The sequence below is a fragment of the Crocuta crocuta genome, unplaced genomic scaffold, assembly GCF_008692635.1.
Source record: "Crocuta crocuta isolate KB4526 unplaced genomic scaffold, BGI_CrCroc_1.0 scaffold374, whole genome shotgun sequence".
Taxonomy (NCBI): domain Eukaryota; kingdom Metazoa; phylum Chordata; class Mammalia; order Carnivora; family Hyaenidae; genus Crocuta; species Crocuta crocuta.
In genome coordinates this window covers 3,717,689-3,733,650 of record NW_027532613.1, presented here as the reverse complement: position 1 = coordinate 3,733,650, position 15,962 = coordinate 3,717,689, and the positions used below count along the sequence as shown (strand labels likewise).

Below are 15,962 nucleotides of genomic sequence, written 5' to 3'. Positions count from 1 at the left end.
CTGAGGCGCGCCCCCGGGTTCCCTGGCGACGGGGTGACGGTGGCAGCTGGAGTGGAGCAGAGGAGGTCGTGGGGCGCGGTTGCCGACCGCGGAGGCTCCCTCGCGGGCCCCGAGTCTGGAGCAGCCCCGGGGTCCCTCCCGTTCCCCGGTGGAGCGCGAGGGGTGCTCTGACGGTCGGAGCGGGGACACCGTGCCCCGGTGACACAGTGCCAGGCGCGTGGTGAACACTCGGTAGACGTGAGCTGCTCCGAGGTGCCAGGAGCGCTGGCCACGTAACCAGTACGGCTAGAGCAACGCGACGAGCGTCGTGGCCCTCGCTCCCCTTTCGTGAGGCCGCGCTGAGAGCAGGGGGCGCCGCAGCGGTTTGAACCCGGAGCCCCGGGGCCGCAGGCCCCGAGGACTTGATGTGGGGGCGAGTTCTGCGCCTCCTTAGCGAGCCCCGCTCGCAGCGTAACGTGTCCGGTCTGTGAAATGACGATCATCATTTCTTTCTTTTCTTTTTTATTAATGTTTTATTTATTTCTAGGAGAGAGAGAGGCAGCGTGAGCAGGGGAGGGTCAGAGAGAGAGGGAGTCACAGACCGAAACAGGCTCCAGGCTCTGAGCTGGCAGTCAGCACAGAGCCCGACGCGGGGCTCGAACCCACGAACCGCGAGATCATGACCTCAGCGAAAGTCGGACGCTTAACCGACTAAGCCGCCCAGGCGCCCTCTAACCAGAGCCATCCGCTCCCTCACAGGGCGGTTGTTTGCGGCGAGCGGGTCAGGCCTTGTGTCGGGTGACAGGTGTGTCAGGCGGCGGTGATCAGCAGGCCCGGTCCCCGCCTTCTGTCCCGAGGGCCCGGGCTGGCCAGGCTTGTGAAGAGCACAGGGAGATAATGGTGCGCAAAAGCTGTGTGAACCGTAGCGTTCTAGATACCAGTGGGCGAGCAGGGGGGAGTGGGGGACATTAAAACTATTAAAGAGGGGCGCAGAAAGGAAGGGGCGGCGTAACAGCACGTTCACAGAGGAGGCCTCCCTGAAGATGCACCGTTGACTGGACGGCTAGACAGTAAAAATTCATGAAAAAAAAAATGTTTTCTGGGGCGCCTGGGTGGCTCAGTCGGTTAAGTATGGGACTGCAGCTCCGGTCATGATCTCACTGTTGGTGGGTTCGAGCCCCACATCAGGCTCTGTGCCGACAGCTCGGAGCCTGGAACCTGCTTCGGATTCTGTCTCCCTCTCTCTCTGCCCCTCCCCCACTCATGCTCACTCTCTCTCTCTCCCTCAAAAATAAATAAACATTGAAAAAATTAAAATAACGAAAATTGTTCTCTGCCTGGAACAACAACTGAGAATTGTAATTTTTAAAGTTTCACCTAATTTGAATGCCCCTCAATGGACTGGGGACGTTGTCAGTGGGCCCTAGTTAAATGCAAGGGTGTAAAAGAGGAGCTGCAGTAGGCCAGGTAATTATTTTTAAGGAAAAATGAGATTTTAAGCCACTGAGGACAAGCATCTTTTATCATTGTATGTCTTTGCTTCATTCAGTCCATGCCTAGTATGTAATAAATACCCAGTAAATGCTTGAGGAGTTGAATAATAGAAGGGCCTTGAACACTTGAGTTGGAATCTTGCTGTGGAACAAGGGTGTGGACTTTGTTTATGCTAATTTGTACGGTACAGTAGCCTAATTAGGGGGCATACACTGGTTCCTGACAGCTGAATAATGAAATCAAAATGATTTATGACTCTCCCTTTGGTGAGCTAAAGTAGTAATAAATTGTGAACCTTTCAAAGACTAGAGCAAATAATGTAGGGAACAGAGAAAGTATCTGAACTTGTGACATGTTGATTTTTTTTTCTTTTTTTGTCAGCAAATGTCTGAGTGACGAAGAAAACTTGAAACTGTATGGGAAATGCAACAATCCAAATGGCCATGGACACAATTATAAAGGTGAGGAAAGGCTGATGAAATTTTAGCCCTTTCAATAAGGATGAAAGTGTGATCAGCAAATAGAGTCCTAACGAGTAAGAAACCTTACAGGCAAAGCATGAATACCTTGAGCCTTTAATGTGCAGTTACATGGAGTTTCAGACTGAAAAAAAAATCTGTTGTCTTGGTTGGATGTGTCTTAAACTTTAAATCTGCTGTGTTAGGGATAATGAATGGTTTAAATAATTTTTTTTATCCTTGGCCTTAGGTACATAATGAGATTTTTTTGGCACCATGCTTCCTTCTAATTAGATATTGTTGATGCTAACGTTAAAATTAGACCGTATTCTTTGAGTAAATAATGACTGACAAACGGGAGATATTGCTAGGAATACACTGTATGGCAGGAAAATATGTTGGGTCTAAAACTTTGCCAGCAGTGTTCCAAGAAAATAGTTAATTTATGTGAGTGTAAGAGACGTGATTTTTTGAGATAAAGCCGATAACTCGGAAAACAGCTACATAAGCCATTGAGTATCATAACATATAGTATGATAGAGTAAGAAGATTAGAAAAGGTGTCAGAAGATCAGACTTTCTAGTTTAGTTACTGCCTCTTGATCTATATTTGTCATTCTTCATTTGCTTACCTATCACATAATACCTAATGGTGTTTGCACAGAGCTGAAAAAATATATATATAAGTTATTAAATTGTAAAACATTCTGAGCATCATTTTTCAAATGCTTCATACAAGCCCTTCGTTAACTTACACAGCATTACCATAAACTGGATATGTTCATGTGAGTAAAGGCATCAGAATTTTAGGCCCGTTCGTGGTTTTGCTTCCTCAGAAAGGTACTGCCCAGCATTGGGCCAGCTTGGTGTCTAGCTGGACTTCTTTCTTGTACATATTCTGCTTTTACAGGCAGTGATCAATCAGCATCTCCATCCTACCTAATGGGCATTCCTACCCAGTGCATCAACCTCATAAATAGAATTTACACCCTTTCTTGCCTTGGCCACATCTCCTGCTAAGCCTCTCTGTCTTGATTGAGCCTTGCTTTCATTACTAAAAAGATCTTAACTAAAAGAGCAGCTGTTTTAGGGGAAATATAAATAGAGCTTTTCAGGGCAGAGATCTAATACTTAATTTATGTAGCTAACTTGTGCTTGGGTGTTATCTGTTGAAAGTCATGTGGTTTTTTGGTATTCTGTTTTCTTTCCCATAGTTTTGGTGACCGTTCATGGAGAGGTACGTGCTGAAAATATCTGTGTGATTTGTGCAGATTGCTGGGCCCTCTCAGCCAGCGTGATGGATTCTTTGTCGAAAAATTCTGTTCAGATCAATATTGCTTCATTGTTGGTCTTTGTGTATGGTGAGCCACTGCCATTCCAGGCCCTTCTTCCCAAAGGGTTATTTTTCATCTACTCTATGTGGACAGATAGAAGATCAGTGGTACCATAAAATGGATGCCTGGAGCACCTGGTGATTGTCTTGGGAATGAAGGCAGATGTGGGCGCAATTTCTGCCCTTTGTACAGCCTTTAATAATTTAGCAGAGGTTTACATATGAAGAGCATATTATAGTAATATTCACCTTTGTTTCTTCTTCAGATTGATCCTGTTACAGGAATGGTTATGAATTTGACCGACCTCAAAGAGTACATGGAGGTAATGTCATGTTGGGTCCTCTAAGTATAGTTGATGCCCACCCCCCACCCCCCTTTTTTTTTACTTTCCCAACCAAGTATCTCCAGAGCTTCCATGACCTTCGGAGTAGATTTGGAGGAGTAGCTGGAGGAACTACTTTCATATTTTTCTAAAGGTGTTTGGGTGATTTAAAGGAAGTAAGTCACAGTTGTATTGCAGTGATGGGAATACCTGTAACATGCTCATCGTGTATTCCCTGCTGCCCTGTCTTGATTTCCTCCAATTAGCAGGGATCACACAAAAGAAGGAGTTCAATCAGGGACTTGCGGACTGTATTATTATTGAAGATCTGCAGTGTCAGAAGCCTTAGAGATTATCTAAACCAACTTCTTTGTTCCCTGGATTAAGACTGAGAGAGGCCGAACTTGCTTTAGGTTGTGTGGTTAGCCTTTTACAAAGTTGGCAGTGGACTCCCTTCTATCCAGCTTTGTTTTTATTATTATACCATGTCATCTGTTCAGTTCCATAAGCTTCAGTTCAGAAGCTTAAACTCTGCTTCTTCCTCTTGTTCTAGAATCTGACATCTGTCTTATAAAAATGCTGCTAATGATCATCATTCCTTCCATATTATCATTCATATATTCAGCCAGTTTGCCTACTCTGCATCAGTCTTTGAACTAAGCACCGAGAGTACAAAGATGAGTGAGACACAGCCCTTACCCACAGAGTGCTCATGTGACTTTTTCTAGAAGGCAAAGAATACTAAGTGCTCAGTAAGTTTCAGTTGGATAAAATGGATAAGAGATTCAGCGAATGAACAAGCAGCAGTGTGTTCTGAGTACATTAGAAAAGCTATAAAGACACAGTTTTTGCATTTACTGGGGATATAAAACCTGTATACACAGAGTGTTGTACAATACGAGACAGCAGTATGGGAAATTTGAGGCATCTCCTGCATGCAGATGACCAAATACTGGAGGACAGTTTCTCTATACTCTTCGCCACTTTTGTGTAACCGAGGGACACCACGTAGTCCCCTCAGCAGAAGTAGCTCATCATGGCATGTAATAAAGTTAGAAGGGGCCTGTGGAAGAAGCTTCAGTGGGAAAGTTGGGACCCACCCTGGAATTGAATAGAAAACAGATCTTTATTTTTTTGCTATCCATGTGGAACCGCCCTTCATTTGATCTGTTTTAAAGGCTATTTGATTTAAGGCTTAACTCTTTTTTTATATGGCTCCGGTTTTGCTCAAAAAATGATTGCTATTATTATTAATGTACCCTTCTTGGAACCATACCACTGGAAAATTAGATTGTTTCACAAATGCTTAGATTTTATACAAACGCTAAAAGTAAAAAGTTAGAAAGAATAAGGCAATTACTATTCTTGCCACTGACAAGGGAAAACATTATGTTAATATATATATATAAGCATTAGGAAGCAATAGTCTTTACATATTTATATTTTTTTCTCCTCTAAGAGTCCAAGATCATTCTTGAATTACTCCTCATAGCAGAAATCTAGAACTGCTTACATAATTTCACTCTCAGTCAGCTTTATAAAATGTAATACTCACTGGATCCTTGTCCTGATGACCTTGTGGCATTGTGCTGAAGGTAAGACTGTATGGAGAAGTGTTTTGGGTAATTTTTGGACAGAATTCAAGACGTGTTAAACTGAATTCTGAGTCACAATGGCTGGTTACAAGAAACTTGCAGTGAATTCTCCTGTACTTTTTGATTTCTTACATCTTTGCATTTAGTAATGAGGAGAACCAGTCATTATGGAGATCTGGGCCTTGCTCTATTTTCCAACTTTAAGCTTTGCTTAAGAGACACAGATAGATTCCTTACAAGCACTGAGTTAGTGGCAAGCTGATAAGGTAAGATTTCCAAAGTCAAAGATAGAACACTTTGGAATTTGAGTCATAAATGGAACCAGTGATGTTTTTCCTTTGTTTTATCTACAGGAGGCAATTATGAAGCCCCTTGATCATAAGAATCTGGATCTGGATGTGCCATACTTTGCAGATGTTGTAAGGTGAGTGCACCGTCTTGCCTTATGTGGATGGTAAGAAAGAAGAATTGCTGTTCACAGTTTATCTGACTGCTATGTGGTTTCTGAAGTTTTATTTTAACATTACTCTTTAAATCAAGGATTTCTATTCTCTGTAAATATCAAACATGAAATTTTGTTCATTTGCCTTTTGCTCTTCTTTCCTTTTTTTCCTACAGCACAACAGAAAATGTAGCTGTATATATCTGGGAAAACCTCCAGAAATTCCTTCCTCTGGGAGTTCTTTATAAAGTGAAAGTATATGAAACTGACAATAATGTTGTCATCTATAAAGGAGAGTAGCTTTTACGGGTTCATACTGTAGAAAGATTAATTTCTTCCCACATTTGAAAAAGGTCTTTTTCTCTTGAACTGTTAAGAAGTCATCACAGAATTATTAGACCGTCACCTTGTGTCCTGATGCCTGAGTTATTGAAATCATTGTGTGTAAGACCTATTGTGAATTCAAATCTATTTTAAAACAAAACTTGTCAAAAACACCCTATCATTTAGAGAATATTTTATCCATAGATTAAAAATCACTTCATTTTCAGGAAAATGTTGCGGTGTGAAATTTAAAAGCAAATAAATCAGTTTTTGTTTTTCCATTATCTCATTTTTAGTATTCATTTTTTCCTTGGTATAAGATGAATGGCAAAAATGTTTATAAGACTTATAGTAGGTGAAACTTAAAAAAAAAATACAGTGGTCACAGAGTCTGGAAACAGACAACATACACTTCTTCCTTGATTACTTCTTAGGTGTGCTAAGGGCACAAGATTTTTCAGTGAATATAAGACACACAAATCACTTTAGGTGATGCGTTGTAAGTGCACATAACAAGGATTAATGGAAATACCAGTTTAGTGCACACTGTTTGAGGCAGTTTTGCATAGCTTGTTGAACTATGAATTGCTAATGAGGAACAGGACATTCACTGAGCATTTCTTGGAATATCAGTAAACTATTTATTATGTATAGTTGTCTATGTTTCCAGATCTTATGGCCACCTGATCAATTTTAATTCAGAAACCCGAAGAATAATCATATATATTAAATCCTATTAAAATAAGCAACATGAAAAGGTTATATTAACACTGTAACTCATCTCTTAGGTACAGTTTTTCCTAATGGATCCCATTTTGTTCTGACCATTAAACTTACCTACTTAAGTTGAACTATATTCTTGGCACCTGGTATCTTTTCTTCACGACTAAATCTGCAAGAAAGGATTTGCTTGCATTGCACAAAGAACTGTTCTCGTCTTCTCATTTGTATTCTAAACTTCTTAAATGTAGGGTTTTATTTTTCTCTCCACATAGCAACTAGCATACTATGGATTCTCAGAATGTTGCTGCCTGGAAATAATAAAAAAAACAAAACAACAACAAAAAAAACACTTGTGCAGTGATTACTAAAAAATTTTCAGAGGAGTACCCTTTTGTTTTGGACAGTTAGTAACTACAGGGTTTTCTGATAAATTTTGATAATGATGCTGTGCCCACTGAATCATATTTGAATGTGTTTTAGTTATCAAACACAATTTTTGTTACTTATACATGTATATTCTGTTTGCTTATTTAAAAGACAGAATTTTAATTCCCACAAATACCATGCAAAGTGGGTATTATTCCCATTTTACAGATGAGAAAATTAAAATTCAGTGAGTTTCAGCTGCTTGCTTAAGATCACTTAGCAAATAAATAGCAGACAAAGTGTTTGACACTCAGGGTCTGTCTGACTCCTAAACACAGATTCTAAAAACAGAGTAATGGGATAATGTATGTATATTTCAAGTTTTTCTTGAATAGATCTAATTTTATAGATCTGATATATTAGAAAAATGTTACTTTTCATAGTAGTGTGGACACGGGAGGTGTTTGTCGTTCATGAGTTGCTTTAAGAGAACCTTTTTTTCTACTTGCTCTCCTTAGCAAAGTGAGAAGTCTGTCTGTCTGTCTGTCTGTCTGTCTATCAAACTACAGGGGTGAGTGAATGAGGGCAGGACCAAAGATAGTATGTAGGTGGTTTTTTTCTGTCTCTCTAGAACCTGCTGTCAGAGACCTTATCAAGCTGTTTTGTAATTGTTGCTTTACCTTTTTGCGTTTTCACTGCCCTGAATCCCCTGTGGGCAAAGTCTTTATTTGAAGCAGAGTATCTGGTAAATAGCAGTCAGTAATTTTTGGTTGATTAAATTAATGGATGGCATGGTGGCAGAAACTGTCAAAATTTTGTAGCACCTTGTACATAATGGCCCCTTGGTAAATGTTTCTAGAATTGAATAACACGAGAGTTTGGAGGCTTGAATTCTGGTCCTTATGCTGCCACTATTCAGCTATGTCCTCATTTCAGAGCCTCAGATGCTTTGCCCGTAACTTGAATGGTTGGTCCTAAGGCTTTCCGAAGTTGTTTCTGCCTGTTCTCAGATTTTATATTTCTGTGATTTTCAATACCAAAGGAGTACATATTAAATTAGAGAAGGAAGAAGATTATTCTGGGGTGGTGAGATTTGGAAAAGCTTAGTAGGGAGGTCAGGTCTGAATGGTAGTGAAAGTGATGGGGCAGGACGGTGGCATTTGGAATCCAGGAGAGAAAAGGGAACGTGTACTGAAGGGGCACACATCCACTACTGGTGGGAATGGACAACGTGTCCATTTCAGATGGAGTGACTAGATTGATCTTAAATAGAATAGTAATGAGGTGTGAGTGTGTAGTGGGGAGTTAGCTTGGAAATACAGGATGGGGACCGCCTGGGGGCCTTGAATATCCATTTGGTATCTGTCCTTTGAGAAATAGGGGGCTGTTGAAGTTTCTCTGTTTGCTTTTTAAGGAGGCTCACCATCTGGACGCAGGGAAGCAAGGAGACCAGCTGCAGGGCATTTGTGGGGATCCAGACGTGAGGTGATGGTGGCCAGGAGCTGGCAGAGCAGGGGGGTTGGAGCAGCAGGGTCGGAGGGTAGAGCTAAGGTGCTGCAGGCCTCCTGTGGCCTCAGGCATTTTGCTGAATCCTTTCTATCTCACCTGATAGATAGACCTTATGAAGACCCTGCAGGGGGAGTGGGCTGGTTATCTACCAGACCACAACACATTACCCCAACAGAGGGGCTCAAAGCAGCGCACATTTATCATGATTATCTCACTCTTTGAATGTGCCAGAAATCTGGCGGTGGCTCCGCTGGGACCTCTGGCCCAGGGTCACTCACAGGCTGCGGCCATGTCAGGGCTGTACTAGGAAGGGTTAACTTCCAGCTCACTCATGGGGCTGTTGGCAGGGCGCAGTCTCTCCCGGGTTTGTTGGTCTGAGGCCTCAGTTCCTTCCTCCCTTGCCTGCCACGGGGGCACCTGCGCAGAGCAGCTTGCTTCCTCAGCGTGAGCAGGCGAGAGGGCAGGGAGGGGGTGTGCCTGCGAGTGAGCACACACCCCAGCGCAGTGGAGGTCCCAGGCTGGTATCTCAGTCATAATTCTGTGTTCTGTTCCTTAGCAGCAAGTCACTAAATCCACGCCACACCTGAGGGAAGGGATTCCACCCAGGTTCTAGTGTGTGAAGTGTGACGAGGAGGATAGCAGGAGAGGGGGCTGGGGAGCTAGGTAGGGGCTGGCCGTCACGCTCCTTTTCATGGCAGGGGAGTAAAGCACGTTTCCTTTTGCAGGAGTGAGTATCCCAGCAGCAGTGGTTGTTTCCAATGGGACTCATGGGTTTCTTGGATAGATACATAGAAAGCTCTTTATTTTTTTTATTAAAAATTTTAAAAAATATTTATTTTTGAGAAAAAGAGAGAGAGAGAGAGAGAGAGAGAGAGAGAGAGAGATGGAGGGTGAGGGGTGAAGGGACAGAGACAGAGGGAGACACAGAATCTAACGCAGGCTCCAGGCTCCCAGCTGTCAGCACAGAGCCCGACGCGGGGCTCAAACACACAAACTGCAAAAGTTTGTGTCTGAGCCGAAGTCAGACACTCAACCAACTGAGCCACCCAGGTGCCCCCATATAAAGCTCTTTAAAGCATGATTCTTGAAATTAAACCGACTCTAAGGTGAGACGTTGAGAAAAGTTATATTGAGCATATCGCTATGAATAGAATGACCACAACTCCGCTCTCATTTGTGTCTCCTGAATGGATGCAGTCGCCACCAATGGGTTATAAAAATGGCCAGAATATGATCAGATGTGTATATGTGGCCACTAACAGACTAGATCTATGGTAAGGGCCCGTTTTGTTTTTTTAAACTCCAAACTTTTACATTCCTCCTGGAAATAGAATTATTTTAAAGATGGGAAACAGATTGTGCTCATTTTGCTTTTGTTATGTCTGGGATATTTCTAGCCTCCCTTGCACACAGAAAAATCATTGTTAGTTTCACACAATTTAACTTTATAGCAAAATTCTGTTGCAAGACACTTTTGGAAAATGTCCTAGACAAACGCTATCTCCACATAGCTGCAGAGAGAACTGCTATCACCACAAAAGAAAAGTACGGGAGGGTGGTTTGTGCATCACAGAGGTTTTCAGAGCAGTAGTTAGGCATTCAAGTAGCTCATCAGATGGTTTGCTTCCTTTAGAAGCCAAGCACCTGCACCCACAGCAGTCTCTCACCATCAAGATGGAAGTATTAGCTATTACAAAAATTAGGGGTGCATGGGCGGGTCAGACGGTTAAACACCCAACTCTTGATCTTGGCTCGGGTCATGATCCCACAGTTCATGGATTCGAGCCCTGCATCAGGCTCTGCACTGATGGTGTGGTGTCTGCTTGGGATTTTGTCTCTCCTTCTCTCTCTGCCCCTCCCCTGCTTGCATGCACACACACTCACGCTCTCTCTCTCTCTCAAATAAACTTGATAAAAAGTAAAATAAGAAAAAAAAGAATTAAAGCACTGCCTTGTTTTGTTTTATTTTGGTTGTTGGCTAAAGAAACACCATCCCAGGCTTACATTCTTAAAGATGCCCAAGAAACAAGTCCTCCCAAGTCCAGCTTCAGCCAGCCAGTTTATTAGTGAAAATTTCCAATTTAGGGTAAGTATGAACTCACTTCAAAAACCTCTTTTCACTTTTCATAAAAGTCTAAGTAAATACGAGTGCTGTGGCCAATGAGGACCTGAAGAAATAGAAGGGCCAGTGTTGCCTTTTACCTTTGTGAGTTTTATTTGCCTGCAGATGGATCTGTGGGTGGGGAGCTAGGTGTCTCACGGGCATCTCAATGTTAACATTTTCTGAAAGTGAACTTCTGATCCCTCCTCTAGAATTTACTCTTCCACCAGGCTTCCCTAAAAAATGCTGCTACCATCCATTCATTTCTCAAGCCGGAAATCTGGGAGTTGTCCTGGATTCCTGCCGCTTACTTGTAATCTGTCAGAAGGCTCTACTGGTTCTACCTCGAAAATATGTGGAGATTTTGGTCTCTCTCCCCATTTCCAGTGCCGCCGGCCCCAGTCCAAACCGCCATTTCTTGCCTGGATTATTGACATGGTCTCTCAGCTGGCCTCCTGCATCCGCTTTGGTTCTCTCCCATACTCCTTTATTAGTTCTTCCCTCCCTCGTGTCACCCCTTGAAAGCTTCCTCTTAATTTTAACATATAATCCAAACTCTACACTCCATATGACACAGCCACTCCATCTCCCTAGCCTTCAACTGTCACATTGTCACATTGGCCTTTTCTCAAGGCCTAAAATACTCCAATTTCATTCCAGCCTCCAGATCTTTGTATTTTCTGCCCTTCGGCCTGGAATGCTGCCCCTTACCCCCACCCCCGACCTCTTCAGAAAACCCATCACTCTCCAGACCCCAGCCTAAATGTCCCCCTGCCTCCTTTGAAGAAGCCTTCCTCGATTACCCTGTGTAGGTAGAAACCCTCTGTTATTTTCTATTATAATACCTACACACTCCCCTTTCTTGCAGTCTCAAAACTTTTATCTATATTTCCTTTTGTCTCATTTACTTTGCTTGCTAGTTTGCTGTCTTTCCCAATCACGGGGACGTTGGCTTCATGATGTAGTTGTATTATTGTTCGTGTTTCCCCAGGACCTAGCCTAGTGCCCACTACCCAGCAGTGCTGAATAATTAGTCATAGAAAGAGTGAAAGTGCCTGTCATCTCTACAGAACTGGTGAAACCTGGTTTGATACAAAATTTGAGATTTAATACCAAACTTTGCACGCATACTTCAGATAGGTGTTATTCTTTCTGTGTTTCAGCTTAGAGAACCACCACCACAAAAATCAAATCAAATCCCTGAAGCGTTTCTCCAACCCCATTTATATGGCTAATTTTATCTTCCTAGAAATTTTCTGTTTCCATTTGTGGGTCAATTTTTGTTTTAGTCCTCGACTGCTATTTTAAGTAAAGACAAACTAGACTACCCCAAATGAAGGATCTTTTAGTAAATTGGTGTCCTCATGACCACACCATCATTGGGTAGCAGCCCCTTTACAGGTGCTCACCAGCAAGTACTCCCTTTATAATAAAGCAGGATGAACAGTCAAGACTGATGGGTAATTATTGTCCCAGCTTGTGGAGAGTAGGTTAGCCCTAGGCAGAGAGCACCTCATCTGATATTGCAAAGAATGCCTCTTATCATTCCATCTGTTTGACCCCTAAGAACAGGGTTTTTTGCAGAGTACAGAACTGAATAGATTCATAGCAACACTGAGGCAATTCCCTATTTTTCAGCAAACAAGTGTTTTTACCATAATAACTTTGAGTAATTCCCAGAGTGTTAGGAAGAAAGTCAAGCCTACATTCTTTTTTTTTTTTTTTTTAGGTTTATTTATTTTGAGAATGAGACAGTTAGTGGGGGAGAGGCAAAGAGAGAGAGTGGTAGAGAGAGAATCCCAAACAGTCTCTGCACTGTCTGAGCAGAGCCAGATGTGGGGCTCAAACTCATGTAATGTGAGATGGTGACCTGAGCTGAAACCAAGGGTCAGACGCTTAACTGATTGAGCCACCCAGGCACCCTACCATTCCTTTTTCTTTTTCTTTTTTTAAGTTTAGTTATTTATTTTGAGGGAGGGGAGGGACAGAGAGAGAGAATCCCAAGCAGACTCCCCGCTCTCGTGTAGAGCCCAACGCGGGGCTCCATGTCATGAACCCAGAGATCATGACATGAAGGCTCCATTCTTGAGGGAGAAAACTGTATTTAGAAAAGGAAACAAATTCAACCTAATCAGATTGTGGGATATAATGTTTTCCACCTTCATGTGAAATTGTGTAGTTAACTAACTTAAGGTTCTTGTCATTGGTTGACTTATTGTGAATTAACATCCCACCCATCGCTATATGTCCAGCATCTCCATCACGGTGGCTCTTTGAAGCATGAGTCAGCTCAGCTCCAATTCACTGTGAAAAATCTGGAATCTAAGGAGATTGAGGGTCTTGTTCAGAGTCACTCATTAAGTGAAGGAGCTAGGATTTGAACCTAGGTTTTATGGCTTAAAAAAAATAAAAAAAGAAAAACAGGCTTAACAATTAAAGTAACTGTTCAAAAATCTTCCCAAGTTTTTAATCGTGCTCTGTCTTCATATTTTGTTAATTTAGCCGAATACTTTTTGAGTTTGTTGGATTCAAGCATCTGAGTCTAAAGTTATTTTTATATACAGGTTATATGCATATACATAGATAAATGTGTAGTTTTTGCATATGTTAAATTATTTCTTATTTCTACCAGGTGTATATATTTAACCTCATTCTATCTATATACATGGATATAACTTACATAAAAGCAGGACTGGGTCCCGGGGGGTACATATGTCCCAATTTCCCTGCTGGGCCAAAGTCAAAGAAATACAGTCCTGCGACCTGAAGTAAAATAATTCTAATTTTCACTTGTATTTTTTTCTTTAATGTTTTTTTTTTTGAGAGAGGGAGAGAGAGAGAGAGAACAGGGGAGGGGCAGAGAGAGAGGGAGACACAGAATCTGAAGCAGGCTCCAGGCTCTGACCTGTCAGCACAGAGCCCCAGGCTTGAACTCTTGACTGTGAGATCATGACCTGAGCTAAAATCAGACGCTTAGCCAACTGAGCCACCCAGGTGCCCCTCTAATTTTCATTTGTATCTCTTGAAGGACATTAAGAGAGAACTGGTTTGTAACCAAGAGCAGATGTTGGGAAATCCCTTCAGTCTCCAGAGGCTCCTTTCTATGTCAGCCCCTATGATACACTTGCTTTTTCTTTTCATCCTCCCTCTATTATGTGGAATAATTCAACCCTTCACCCATTGTTTAGTTTCTCTGGGAGAATGGAGCTGACCTAGTATGCTAGGAGACATTTTACTTAGAAGCTTGAAGTGTGGAGGTGAAGGTGGGGCCAGAGGGAGAAAGACTGTGGAAAGCCAGGCATTGGCCATTTCTTATAAGAATTGAAAATTAGTACTTTTAGTCCTTGTTGTAAGTACTATTTTATTTGTACAAATTTATACTGGAATAATATTTGGCTTTCAGGTACATCAGTATATCACTTGTAATACCCTTTCTAGGCCTTAAACAGTTACATAGTGCTTGCTTTGTGCCAGGTGCTGTTCCGAGTGCTTTGTATGTTAACTGATATAATCTCCACAACAGCTTACGGGTAGCTACTGTATTTCTCCCTATTTTAACAGATGAAGAAACTGAGTCACACAGAAGGTAAGTGACTTGTATAGGGCCCCACAACTAATAAGGGGTAAAATCAAATGAAATTGAACCCAGGCAGTCTGGTCTCAGAGTTTATGCTCTAAGACAATTGCTGAACTACCTTTCATGTGAAATAAAGTTTTACTTAATTATCAATATTTTAAACATTTACTTTAAAAGGTAATGTAGAGGTTGATAGATAATAAGATAATGTGTGAATGTTCTGCCTGTTCTGGATTTTCTACCTGCTCTGAATGGTTGCTGTGATAGCTGAACCACTGACCAGGCTCGGACTTTTTCTGGTGTGTTAAGGTCTTTGAAGTAATGGGATTTGGAAGATAGAAGTTTTCTCTCCTATTTCCTCAGAATGGATGATCACTTCCCTTAAGTGGGTAGGTAGTTGCTGCTTCTAACACAGGATAAGAATGCATAAAGGAGCATCTGCGTGGCTCAGTTGGTTAAGTATTTGACTTCGACTCAGGTCATGATCTCGAGGTCTGTGAGTTCAAGTCCTGCATTGGACTCTGTGCTGACAGCTCAGAGCCTGGAGTCTGCTTCAAATTCTCTGTCTCCCTCTCTCTCTGCCCCTCCCTTGCTTGTGCTCTGTCTCTCTCTTTCAAAATTAAACAAACATTAAAAAAAAAGAATGCACTGAATTCACAAAACACAAAGCCACAAACAAGAAAACACAAAAGTGGAAGAACAAGATTGGGCAAATGAGCGTGGGAGTGAAAACAGTCTGTCTTTTGTTCACCTCTTCTGTGCTTGAGGTGCAGCCTGTGGACTTCCTTGGAGTTGCCTGTATGCCTTTGTATTCCTTGTTTGAGTCACCTTCCTGGGAGTGACGATCGGGTTAGCCGTTCCTAGACTGAATGTATGTACTTGATCATCCCTTTACTCTTGCTCTGTAGCCACTCACTGAATTCACCTAAGGGACCAAAGATGGCAGATACCTGAGTCCCCTGCTGCTCAGTCCTGCCTCCTGAGCCCAAGGAAGATAATACTTGTTGAACAAGATACTCAGTTTCTGAGCCTGGCTTTTGCTTCAGAGTCCTCCTCAACAGTGCTCCCAGCAGCCTCTGCCAATCAGTCAGACGTAGCATAAAGCAACACTACTTAGCACCGACTTACCATCTCCGATTAGACCCTTAGAACTAGGTCTGGATGTGACAAAGAAGTCAAAATGGAGACCTACCTGCAAGAGGGCTCAGATGCCACCTGGGCCAGCCTGTGTGTAACAGATGAAAAACCAAGGCAGACGAGGGTAAAGCCACTTACCTGAGGTCACTCTTTTACTTAGTAGCAGAACTGGAATTTAACAGGCTTCCCTGCCTCCGACACCAGTGCTCCCGCACAGCTACCTCTGTGTTGCATGTCTGAGTTCAGCGCTCTCCTGAGTTCTTCGAGTCTCAAAGTTTTCCAACTTGAGAGACTATTTTTGCTGAGGCTCCAATCATTGTCACACCTTCCACATTGAACCTGAGATGAGGCCACGCTGGGCTGTGACAGGTAAATACGAAACTTGTTACTCGCTCGGTGGGTCTTGGCTCATTGCAGTTTATCTCGGGTGGCCGCAGAGTGGGGCGTGGAGGAGGACTGCTGGAGCACACAGCCTGCTTGTGTCCCTGACAGACACCCGTACCTCCCATGCCTTCCTTGTCATACGACCCTGGGGACCCATTTGCCCTGGAGGATGCCAGGGGATGCAGAAGCCACACAGGGGCCCTTTGAGTGTCCTGGTT

At 42.6% G+C, this 15,962-nt stretch overlaps 1 protein-coding gene across 7 annotated transcripts in view; it reads left to right on the top strand.

The window, feature by feature from the left end:
* The first annotated feature begins 59 nt into the window (after positions 1-59).
* The window catches only part of PTS (6-pyruvoyltetrahydropterin synthase), a 49,303-nt gene continuing 33,400 nt past the window's right edge, over positions 60-15,962 (top strand). For 3 of the 7 annotated variants that reach the window (XM_077780543.1, XM_077780544.1, XM_077780541.1), the window contains exons 1-6: positions 60-462; positions 1,855-1,934; positions 3,530-3,586; positions 5,535-5,605; positions 10,530-10,631; positions 14,121-14,232. Coding sequence is in view for 4 of the 7 variants with exons in the window: in XM_077780545.1 (XP_077636671.1) it covers positions 1,890-1,934; positions 3,530-3,586; positions 5,535-5,605; positions 5,800-5,923 (297 nt within the window). In the remaining 3 variants the exon portion in view is untranslated. Of the gene's footprint in view, positions 463-617; positions 1,447-1,854; positions 1,935-3,529; positions 3,587-5,534; positions 5,606-5,799; positions 6,232-10,529; positions 10,632-14,120; positions 14,233-15,962 lie in introns of those variants that run through there. The other 4 variants (XM_077780542.1, XM_077780538.1, XM_077780545.1 and 1 more) reach the window with 3 other exon arrangements.